The 12,346-nt window shown below is 44.6% G+C and overlaps 2 protein-coding genes across 3 annotated transcripts in view; one reads left to right on the top strand and one right to left on the bottom strand.

Annotated features, from left to right (window-relative positions):
* ctsz (cathepsin Z) overlaps positions 1-12,346 on the bottom strand; it is a 471,668-nt gene that overhangs the window by 393,103 nt on the left and 66,219 nt on the right. The window lies entirely within an intron of this gene.
* The window catches only part of nelfcd (negative elongation factor complex member C/D), a gene marked incomplete at its 3' end in the record, with an annotated part of 40,845 nt that overhangs the window by 8,143 nt on the left and 20,356 nt on the right, over positions 1-12,346 (top strand). For both annotated transcript variants that reach the window (XM_080792578.1, XM_080792577.1), the window contains exons 3-9: positions 2,932-3,041; positions 3,543-3,652; positions 6,896-7,003; positions 7,583-7,735; positions 8,265-8,395; positions 10,612-10,777; positions 11,673-11,807. In XM_080792578.1, coding sequence (XP_080648704.1) covers positions 2,932-3,041; positions 3,543-3,652; positions 6,896-7,003; positions 7,583-7,735; positions 8,265-8,395; positions 10,612-10,777; positions 11,673-11,807 — 913 coding nt within the window. The remainder of the gene's footprint in view (positions 1-2,931; positions 3,042-3,542; positions 3,653-6,895; positions 7,004-7,582; positions 7,736-8,264; positions 8,396-10,611; positions 10,778-11,672; positions 11,808-12,346) is intronic.

Below are 12,346 nucleotides of genomic sequence, written 5' to 3'. Positions count from 1 at the left end.
TCTATTCCTTCACTCCCTTTATCCTTATACAGTTACTATAAGTTTATCCTTTAGCTCCACAGTCTCTCAGTTCATCATCACATCTATTCCTTCACTCCCTTTATCCTTATACAGTTACTATAAGTTTATCCTTTAGCTCCACAGTCTCTCAGTTCATCATCACATCTATTCCTTCACACCCTTTATCCTTATACAGTTACTATAAGTTTATCCTTTAGCTCCACAGTCTCTCAGTTCATCATCACATCTATTCCTTCACTCCCTTTATCCTTATACAGTTACTTCTCACGTTGATCCTTTAGCTCCACAGTCTCTCAGTTCATCATCACATCTATTCCTTCACTCCCTTTATCCTTATACAGTTACTATAAGTTTATCCTTTAGCTCCACAGTCTCTCAGTTCATCATCACATCTATTCCTTCACTCCCTTTATCCTTATACAGTTACTATAAGTTTATCCTTTAGCTCCACAGTCTCTCAGTTCATCATCACATCTATTCCTTCACTCCCTTTATCCTTATACAGTTACTATAAGTTTATCCTTTAGCTCCACAGTCTCTCAGTTCATCATCACATCTATTCCTTCACTCCCTTTATCCTTATACAGTTACTATAAGTTTATCCTTTAGCTCCACAGTCTCTCAGTTCATCATCACATCTATTCCTTCACTCCCTTTATCCTTATACAGTTACTATAAGTTTATCCTTTAGCTCCACAGTCTCTCAGTTCATCATCACATCTATTCCTTCACTCCCTTTATCCTTATACAGTTACTATAAGTTTATCCTTTAGCTCCACAGTCTCTCAGTTCATCATCACATCTATTCCTTCACACCCTTTATCCTTATACAGTTACTATAAGTTTATCCTTTAGCTCCACAGTCTCTCAGTTCATCATCACATCTATTCCTTCACTCCCTTTATCCTTATACAGTTACTATAAGTTTATCCTTTAGCTCCACAGTCTCTCAGTTCATCATCACATCTATTCCTTCACTCCCTTTATCCTTATACAGTTACTATAAGTTTATCCTTTAGCTCCACAGTCTCTCAGTTCATCATCACATCTATTCCTTCACACCCTTTATCCTTATACAGTTACTATAAGTTTATCCTTTAGCTCCACAGTCTCTCAGTTCATCATCACATCTATTCCTTCACTCCCTTTATCCTTATACAGTTACTTCTCACGTTGATCCTTTAGCTCCACAGTCTCTCAGTTCATCATCACATCTATTCCTTCACTCCCTTTATCCTTATACAGTTACTTCTCACGTTGATCCTTTCTTTATTTTGTTTAACCCATTCTGACCTGAGATCAGATTCATACGAGGTTTCCACTGGACACGCACTGGTCTGATGAACCCATTCTGACCTGAGATCAGATTCTAAAAATGTCAGTCGTTCTTCGAATTTTTCAAAAATAGCAGACCTACAAGCTCGTATCGCGCCACTCGGTGGCGCGATATGAGCTTGTAGATCTGCTATTTTTCAATAGCTAAAGCATAACATGATGCCAACACCAAAATGGGTGCCCGGTCAGAATGGGTTAAACATACATTTTCCTCTGAGTGAATAACAGCTCTCTCTCAAGTGTTTTCATTTTGGCTCTAAGCAGTATCTCTAATGTTTTAAATTCAACTAAATCCTTAAATTTCAGCGTACGACATTTAATAAATAATTCATTGGTGGGGTGAATATAATCAACCCCATTTATGATCCTTATGTCTTGTTTTTTGCAGTAGGGTGATACAGTTTGTATTGGTTGTATAGGTGTTGCCCCAGACTTCAGCGCAGTATGTAATATATGGGGTAATGAATGAGCAGTACAGGATATATAATGACTTCTGGTCCAGGATATGTTTAGTTTTGTGCAGTATTGCAATAGATTTTGATATTTTTGCTTTTATATACTTTATATGAGGTTTACGATTTAGTTTGTTGTCAATGATTACTCCCAAGAATTTGTTCTCCCACTCTTTCTATTTCTACTGAGTCAATCCTGAGTTTGATGTCCTCACTGATTGTACGGTTTCCAAACACAATACATTTTGTTTTGCTTACATTCAGTGATAGCTTATTTATATCAAACCATTTCTTTAAAATTTTCAACTCCCCTTCGACTGTATCCAATAGTTCATTCATTTTTTTTCCAGAGCAAAGTAAAGTTGTATCATCTGCAAAATTAACAAATTGTAGCCGGTTTAATGCTTTATAGATATCATTTATATAGAGAATAAAAAGCTTTGGGCCCACCACCGAGCCTTGGAGGACTTTCCTCCAAGGCTTTCCCTGGTCCAGAGGACTTTCCCTGGTTTTGAGTTGACATTATTGATATTGACCAACTGATGCCTATTTTCAAGATAACTTCTCATCCATTTGTATGCTACATCTCTAATGCCATAATTGTGTGCTTTAGCTATTGAAAAATAGCACATCTACAAGCCCATAGTGCGGCACCGAGTGCTCGTAGCTTGTAGATCTGCTATATTCTTTCAGAGTGAACGTTTTGAACTCATATCTTTGCTTCTGGAGGGGGGGTCCCTCATGGAACAACATATTTTCAGATGGGGGTCGGCGGCCAATTACATATATTTTTGGGGGTCCTGGACGTGAACATGTTTGAGTAACCACTGATTTTCAGAAAACTGTCAGGATCTAGAAGACATTTGTAGAATCTGGTTTCAGGTCTAAATGGGTTAACAGTGTTTATGGTCCTTCCAGGTCCTTCCAGACAGATTAAACAGTGTTTATGGTCCTTCCAGGTCCTTCCAGACAGATTAAACAGCGTTTATGGTCCTTCCAGGTCCTTCCAGACAGATTAAACAGCGTTTATGGTCCTTCCAGGTCCTTCCAGACAGATTAAACAGCGTTTATGGTCCTTCCAGGTACTTCCAGACAGATTAAACAGCGTTTATGGTCCTTCCAGGTACTTCCAGGCCGGAGGTTCTCCAGAACATGTGATCCAGCTGCTCTCGGAGAACTATTCTGCCGTGGCCCAGACGGTCAACCTGCTGGCGGAGTGGCTGATCCAGATGGGTAAGACCAGACACCCCCCCCCCCCCCCCCCCCTCATTTCAGTGGACTGCCGGAAGTACAATTATACCTCAACGGCCTCTTAAATAATAATCACTATTATGGGTCCTTAAAACATTTATTCTGCTCTTTGGAATGCATTCATTGCAGACACTATTCGGTGATCTAATGTTCTGCCTAAACCGAATAGGCCGAAAATGCATTTTTAGCCTTCCACCGTGGAAGGTCTAATCTGTGGTCTTCCCTCCAGGTGTGGAACCAGCCCAGGTCTAATCTGTGGTCTTCCCTCCAGGTGTGGAACCAGCCCAGCTCTCTAATCTGTGGTCTTCCCTCCAGGTGTGGAACCAGCCCAGGTCTAATCTGTGGTCTTCCCTCCAGGCGTGGAACCAGCCCAGGTCTAATCTGTGGTCTTCCCTCCAGGCGTGGAACCAGCCCAGGTCTAATCTGTGGTCTTCCCTCCAGGCGTGGAACCAGCCCAGGTCTAATCTGTGGTCTTCCCTCCAGGTGTGGAACCAGCCCAGGTGCAGGAGCGTGTGGAGAACCACCTGAAGAGTCTCCTCATAAAGCACTTTGACCCCCAGAAAGCCGACTCCATCTTCACGGTGGAAGGAGAGGTGAGAAGGAGCGTTCTCGCTGAGGGTTTGAATCCACAGTGTTGTCCCATTCAGTCCTGAATGACACGTCGGTGTCTGTCTATATCTATAGATAGATAGGTAGATAGATAGATAGATAGATAGATAGATAGATAGATAGATAGGTAGGTAGGTAGGTAGGTAGATAGATAGGTAATAATAATAATAATAATTAAACTTTATTTGTATAGCACCTTTCATGACATGAAATGCAGCTCAAAGTGCTTTGCAGAAAAATGGAGGATAAAAGAAAAGCAAGGCAACAACGTTAATGCAATACAGTGAGGACATGAATAACAAAAATAAAAAATAAAAGCAATGTTGTAGAAGTGGGTCTTGAGCTGAGCTTTAAAAATGTCTACAGAGGCTGCCTGTCGAAGGTACAGTGGGAGCTTGTTCCACGCCGACGGCCCGTGGAAGCAAAAAGCTGCTTCCCCGTATTTTTTAGTTGCCATTTTCTTTGGCAAAGCGAGCAGGCCAGCAGTGGAAGACCTTAGGGGGCGGTTTGGGACATATTTAGGCAGGCAGTCATGTAGGTAGGAAGGTGCATGTAGGTAGGTAGGTAGGTAGGTAGATGGATAGATACTTTATTGATCCCAGAGGGGAAATTCAGATGGTCCCACAGCTCGTACAGGCATACAAGTCAATAAGGTTAGTGTTATTAATTATAATCCACTAGGGCTGACCTTCGATCACGTTTTTGATGACCGACGCTTCAAAATAAAATTCTTTCGATCGTCGACGCTGAATTCGGCTTAAACAACGATATAGCAGAGAGAAAGGCATGCTTGGATTGGTCTCATTTATTTTAAACGATAAGCAACAACTGTTCCTTTGCCTTATCGTAGCAGCGTTCATGGAAGCAGTGACGCACAGATAATTAGGCTTACAATAAAACATCCGACCGTAACAAGTCAACTTTAAATAAAACTGCCTGACACAGCTGGCATTACCTCTCAAATATATATATATTTATAATCCAGACATTGTAAACGAAAGGCATTTTGCTTCTCTTCAGATTGAAACTGAAGATGTGAAAACACCAAAAACAAACACCACCCGATCGTAACTCTTAAATCAATCAAACCCTCTAGGCTCTCTATGGAACAAAAACGTAATAAAAGTAACAGTTTGGCTACCATTCAAAACAACACACGCTGTCAGGTGTAAACGAAGTAACTAACGGATTATTTTTCTTCTCCTCTTTGCCGTAACATTAACTGAAATGAAGCGTCATTTAATCGAGGCTTTATCATGACAGCAGAGAGACGAGTGCTTGCTGCGAGGCGCATGACGCATATGGCTCGCAGTCATAGCTGCCTGGGAGAAATATGCGAGGCCCTGTGTGTTAATAATTCATTTGTTAATATCCAAAACTATACAAAAATGATCACATTTCTATCTATAAGGACAAAGCTTATTAGAAAAACCACACACGTGTGAACTGAGTGGTGCAATCCCCCCCCCCCCCTTTCTCTCTCTCTCTCTCTCTCTCTCTCTCTCTCTCTCTCTCTCTCTCTCTCTCTCTCATTTTAGAGACACAGCACTACCCCTCTCTCTGTTTCTGGCGCCCCCTACTGGCATAAATAAGTCATATACTCGTGCTCATTTACACAGGTACACAGGTACACGGACATTGCTGGTTGTAGGAGTGGTTGCACCACTCAAAAAATATGAATAGCATATGAAAGCCTTTTGATATGTTGTATAGGTTACTGAATTGCAGGTGCTGTCAAATAAGTATAATTACTCTAGGCTACCTCAAGCCAGTCAGTTGCGCAAATATATATCAGGTGGGATCAATTAGCAGCTCTTACTTTAATAATATTAATATGACATAGTGTTGGATCTCCATTCTCCAGACAAACAAACCTGGGATTATATTTATTGGATTTATTCAACTCTTCTTTCTTCAAACCATGGCCACGAGCCACGAGCTATATAATCATTCACTGTTCGCACAGCACCCACGCAGGCAGGTGTTCTTAATCTCATTCGCATCAAAGTAGCCTAAATACCACACTTTGTGATCAACCTTCTTAAATGTGCATATTCTATTTGTAAAAAGGAACACTGTATTAACTAAGACAGTGGCAGTATAATATTGGTGCAAAATGGAAATATGGAGAGAGAGAGAGAGAGGGTGAGAGAGAGAGGGAGAGAGGGAGAGAGAGAGAGAGAGGGAGAGAGGGAGAGAGGGAGGGAGAGAGAGAGAGAGAGAATTGCTATTGCTTACAGAGAGAGAGAGACGTAAAAGCCGTTCCATTTCAAATAATACAAAAATGCCGTCTCGCAGGCGCGTTCGCACAACCAAAGAATATATAGCGTTAATATTATAGTTAGTTACCGTACTTACATTAGTGCAGAAAAGCGACGATAAATCCCGCTTTGGAGAAGAAGATGCGCTCTACGAATTATGGGAATTGTAGTCCAGGAAGGTAGTGAGCCCAGTGTCCATGACATCAGAGACAACAGGCTCACTGCTACAATCTAAAATATCTAAAACCACATATTTACACACATAAAGACCCCCAGGAAAGTGTTCTAAAGCTTCTAGACGTCATTAACATATATTGTGTCCCTTTAACTTTGCATGACGTGGCACATTATTCACAGTGGTCGTAGACTTCTTTGCATATTTTAAAATGCAACCGTGTCACTTTTGACACTTTTTCCTGCGTGGAGTACCGCTGGACGGCGTGACTGTAGCTGCTTGACTTCCTTGTTTAATAACACGTGAGGACGGAGGAGGCTCTGTGAGGCGCCAGCATGGCTCGCGGACCAAAAGGGGACGCTTTTTTTCATGACTATTCGATTCAAAATTTCAAAATCGTGCGTATCGATTGAACGTCGATTAATAGATTTGTTTTTTGGGTCAGCCCTATGATCCACACGTGGGTGTCATGTGTACAGTAGTAGATTTATTCCATGGACGTTAACGCTTCGCTCCGTAAAGGTCCAATCGGAACCTGTATGTCATTTTAAAATGGACAGTGGATGATAGTTCATAATATCATGATTAGATTTCCGATCTAAACGTTTAATCGGTTTGTGGAACTTCAGACGACCCGCTTGGCTTGAACTAAATTATCTAAACCTTTCTTGCTCTGTGTGTCTGTGTCTGTGTCTGTGTCTGTGTCTGTGTCTGTGTCTGTGTCTGTGTCTGTGTGTGTGTGTGTGTGTGTGTGTGTGTGTGTGTGTGTGTGTGTGTGTGTGTGTGTTCAGACTCCAGCATGGCTTGAACAGATGATCGCTCACACCACATGGAGAGACCTGTTCTACAAGCTGGCCGAGGCCCATCCTGACTGCCTGATGCTCAACTTCACTGTTAAGGTACGCACGCACGCCCCATGTGTCACTCCCAACAGCTCTAAGGAACATTCAGATTAGAACGGTTGCAAATAAAGCATTAAGAAAAGGAACATTCAGATTAGAACCAAACAGAACCCAAACAGAAACAGTTCCCAGTTCCTTCACTTAAACCCATTTAGGCCTGACGTCGAAATGGAAGAAAAGTATCAACAGGAGATCACCTGTAACGGTGTTGTATTGTGGGTATTGTAGTTGATATCAGACGCAGGCTACCAGGGGGGAGATCACCAGTGTATTGTGGGTATTGTAGTTGATATCAGACGCAGGCTACCAGGGGGGAGATCACCAGTGTATTGTGGGTATTGTAGTTGATATCAGACGCAGGCTACCAGGGGGGAGTTCACCAGTGCATTGTGGGTCTTGTAGTTCATATCAGACGCAGGCTACCAGGGGGGAGATCACCAGTGTATTGTGGGTATTGTAGTTGATATCAGACGCAGGCTACCAGGGGGGAGATCACCAGTGCATTGTGGGTCTTGTAGTTCATATCAGACGCAGGCTACCAGGGGGGAGATCACCAGTGTATTGTGGGTCTTGTAGTTGATATCAGACGCAGGCTACCAGGGGGAGATCACCAGCGTCTCCACAGCCTGTCAGCAGCTGGAGGTGTTCTCCAGGGTCCTGAGGACGTCTCTGGCCACGCTGCTGGACGGAGGAGAGGACCACCTGGAGAAGAATCTCCCCGAGTTCGCAGTAAGGCTCGCGCACGCACGCACGCACGCACATACACACACACAAACAACACGCAGCAACGCATGCACGCACGCACAACACGCACGCACGCACATACACACACACAAACAACACGCACCAACGCACGCACGCACACACAACACGCACACACCAATGCACGCACAACACGCACGCACGCACACACACACACACACACACACACACACACACACACACACACACAAACAACACGCACAACACGCACGCACGCACCAGCATGTTTTCTTAAAGCAGTGTTTCTCAAACATTTTCATGACACTTTCTGTGATTGTCATTTCATGGGTTAAAACTAGCAGCTCAAATAGTGAACAGACTAAATACAACTGTTTGATCTTATCTCGTCTCTCTCTCTCTCTCTCTCTCTCTCTCTCTCTCTCTGTGTGTGTGTGTGTGCGTGCGTGCGCGTGCGTGCGTGTGTGTGCGTGTGTGTGTGTGTGCGTGTGCGTGCGTGCGTGTGCGTGCGCGTGTGCGTGTGTGCGTGCGTCTGCAGAAGATGGTGTGTCACGGTGAACACACATACCTGTTCGCTCAGGCCATGATGTCCATCCTGTCTCAGGAGGAACAGGGAGGCTCTGCTATGAGGAGGATCGGACAGGAGGTCCAGAAGTCAGCTCACCAGAGGTACTACCCCCCCCCCCCCCTACCACCCCACCACCCCTACACCTCCCCATACCACCCCTACACCCCCCTGTCAGACAGGAGGTCCAGAAGTCAGCTCACCAGAGGTACTACCCCCCCCACCACCCCACCCTACACCTCCCCATACCCCTACACCTCCCTGTCAGACAAGTTGACAACATGAACACACCACCGTTCATCCAAAGGAATCAACAAGCCGCTTATACCAGTAAGACGCGCAAACGCGGGAAGCGAACGCAGCTCGTACATATTTGGGTTTTTTAAAGATTTATAGTTTAAGTTATTATTTTTTAAATACGTTTTTAACTTAGCCATAACCATATAAGGAGTCCCCAAAGCAGCTATACGTCCAAATATGGAGTGTGTTGCATAAATCACAAACAAATTACTCAGCTCCATATTATGGGCACAAAGGTGGGACACACAGACACACACACAGACAGACATGATCTGCTAGGTCTCATAGTAAGTGCTCACTGCGTTCGCAATTGCTTCTGCCCCGTGGAATGGGACATTTACGTTTAAAAACTATTGTTTGGAAGCGTGGATAAAACCATGGTTGTGTCCTAGTGTGTGCTATAGCGGAGGGGAAAGGTTCCATGTGGACACGGGGCTATACCGCTGCGCTACACCGACGTCAGCTTCCATGCTAGGCTTTGCTAGCTGCTTTAACCCATTCTGACCGGGAACCCATTTTGGTGTTAGCATCATGTCGTGCTTAAGCTATTGAAAAACAGCAGATCTACAAGCTCATAGCGCGCCACCGAGTGGCGCGCTATGAGCTTGTAGGTCTGCTATTTTTGAAAAAAATCGAAGAACGACTGACATTTTTTAGAATCTGATCTCAGGTCAGAATGGGTTATAATCAGACCAGTGTGTGTCCAGTGGAAACCTCGTATGAATCTGATCTCAGGTCAGAATGGGTTAAAAACAACTTCTTTAGGGGGAACACTAAGATGAAGAAATAAAATCAATAAAGACGGTGGAATGAGAGCGTTTTGGGGGAGTGCATTCTGACCTGAGATCAGATTCATACGAGGTTTCCACTGGACCACACACTGGTCTGATTATAACCCATTCTGACCTGAGATCAGATTCATACGAGGTTTCCACTGGACACACACTGGTCTGATTATAACCCATTCTGACCTGAGATCAGATTCATACGAGGTTTCCACTGGACCACACACTGGTCTGATTAATTTGAGTATTCATATTCATAGACTACCTGCATTTCTGCACGTTTTATCTGTTGGTCTTGATCCAGCAGCCAAACCACCAAAGCTGTATAAGCTACTGTAGTCACTATTCATTGATTCACCAAAATAACAAAATCCATTTGAAAATAGATATCACTGTTCTCGGGTCGAATATTGATATGCGGTTAAAATGTGATTAATTTAGATGAACTAATTACAAAGCCTCTAATTCGATTAACATTTTGAAACCCAGACCTATTTTTCACCTGGGAGCATTTTGACTAAATCAGTGTATTTTCTCTACAGAAGAAACATGAAGCCAAACAACTGATGCACTGCATGTATTGTATTTCTGTTACAATAGGAATACAGTTATTAATGTCGCATTCTAAAACGGGTAGTCCCAATACAACACATAGCTCCGTAAGGGAGTGGTTGCACCACTCAAAGAATCTTCAAATGGGTGCTGGCGCCGTGTTTCCTCCTCCGCGTCATCAGTGCCCATACCCGAAGGCGGGGTTGGCGAAAGGGCCTTTCTGTGTGGAGTTAGCATGTTCTCCCCGTGTCCCCTAGGGTAGGTACCCTCACATGTTCTCCCCGTGTCCCCTAGGGTAGGTACCCTCACATGTTCTCCCCGTGTCCCCTAGGGTAGGTCCCCTCACATGTTCTCCCCGTGTCCCCTAGGGTAGGTAGTACCCTCACATGTTCTCCCCGTGTCCCCTAGGGTATAGTACCCTCACATGTTCTCCCCGTGTCCCCTAGGGTAGGTACCCTCACATGTTCTCCCCGTGTCCCCTAGGGTAGGTACCCTCACATGTTCTCCCCGTGTCCCCTAGGGTAGGTACCCTCACATGTTCTCCCCGTGTCCCCTAGGGTAGGTACCCTCACAAAAACATGCAGTAATCCTGGTCTCTAAACTGCCTCCCCCTGGCCAGCCGGGGCGCCTGATGGAGGGGAAAGCACATGCTAATCGCCCACAATGCAATGTGTTGTTCCCAGAGGTCACGACGCCAGTCAGATCACCCTGGCTCTGGGCACGGCGGCGGCGTACCCGCGGGCCTGCCAGGCGCTGGGGGCCATGCTCTCCAGGGGGGCCCTGAACCCCGCCGACATCACCGTCCTCTTCAAGATGTTCAGCAGCATGGACCCTCCTCCCGTTGAGCTGGTGAGTCACCACAACCCTGGGGCCCCCAAACACCACAACCCTGGGGCCCCCAAACACCACAACCCTGGGGTCCCCAAACACCACAACCCTGGGGTCCCCAAACACCACAACCCTGGGAGAATTTCCCCTCCCTGCCACCACCATAACGACAGACGGCGGTCTGTGGCCAAATTATTACGTATCAATTTAGGCTGTGGTGACCGAACGGTTTGAGGAGCGGTCACCACTAGTTCGTATCCCCGGAACCGGCACGTTAAAATGACCACCGCTGAAGTGCCCTTGAGCAAGGCATTGAACCCCTACCATGAAATGTTCTATGAGCAGGGCCTGGCTGTAAACAGGTTCTTGAGCTTAGTCCAGTTACCCTGGGTAAACATAGTACCTTTCCTTTCCTTAGTCCAGTTACCCTGGGTAAACAAACTAAACATAGTACCTTTCCTTTCCTTAGTCCAGTTACCCTGGGTAAACATAGTACCTTTCCTTTCCTTAGTCCAGTTACCCTGGGTAAACATAGTACCTTTCCTTTCCTTAGTCCAGTTACCCTGGGTAAACATGGTACCTTTCCTTTCCTTAGTCCAGTTACCCTGGGTAAACATAGTACCTTTCCTTTCCTTAGTCCAGTTACCCTGGGTAAACATAGTACCTTTCCTTTCCTTAGTCCAGTTACCCTGGGTAAACATAGTACCTTTCCTTTCCTTTCCTTGACACTGAAAAGGTTTGAGAACCAACTGTTCATGAGGTCTGGACCTGTTCATGAGGTCTCTGGACCTGTTCATGAGGTCTGGACCGGTTCATGAGGTCTCTGGACCTGTTCATGAGGTCTGGACCTGTTCATGAGGTCTCTGGACCGGTTCATGAGGTCTGGACCTGTTCATGAGGTCTCTGTGTCTTTCAGATCCGAGTCCCAGCCTTCCTGGACCTGTTCATGCAGTCTCTCTTCAAGCCGGGGTCAAAGATCAACCAGGACCACAAACACAAATACATCCACATCCTGGCCTACGCTGCTAGCGTGGTGGAGACCTGGAAGAAGGTAATACTACTAATACTACTACTACTAATAATACTACTACTACTACTACTAATAATAATAATAATACTACGCTGCTAGCGTGGTGGAGACATGGAAGAAGGTAATACTACTAATACTACTACTACTAATAATACTACTACTACTACTACTAATAATAATAATAATACTACGCTGCTAGCGTGGTGGAGACATGGAAGAAGGTAATACTACTAATACTACTACTACTAATAATACTACTACTACTACTACTAATAATAATAATAATACTACGCTGCTAGCGTGGTGGAGACATGGAAGAAGGTAATACTACTAATACTACTACTAATACTACTAATAATACTACGCTGCTAGCGTGGTGGAGACCTGGAAGAAGGTAATACTACTAATACTACTACTAATACTACGCTGCTAGCGTGGTGGAGACCTGGAAGAAGGTAATACTTAGTAATACTACTACTAATAATACTACTAATTCTACTACTGGAACACCGTATTTTCAGATGGGGGTCGGCGGCCAAATACAGACAATTGTGGTGAAA

This window comes from Protomyctophum bolini (genome assembly GCF_963924005.1).
Source record: "Protomyctophum bolini genome assembly, chromosome: 20".
In the NCBI taxonomy this organism is placed as follows: domain Eukaryota; kingdom Metazoa; phylum Chordata; class Actinopteri; order Myctophiformes; family Myctophidae; genus Protomyctophum; species Protomyctophum bolini.
Note: the sequence above shows the minus strand (reverse complement) of the source record. Positions and strands in the feature narration are given on the sequence as shown.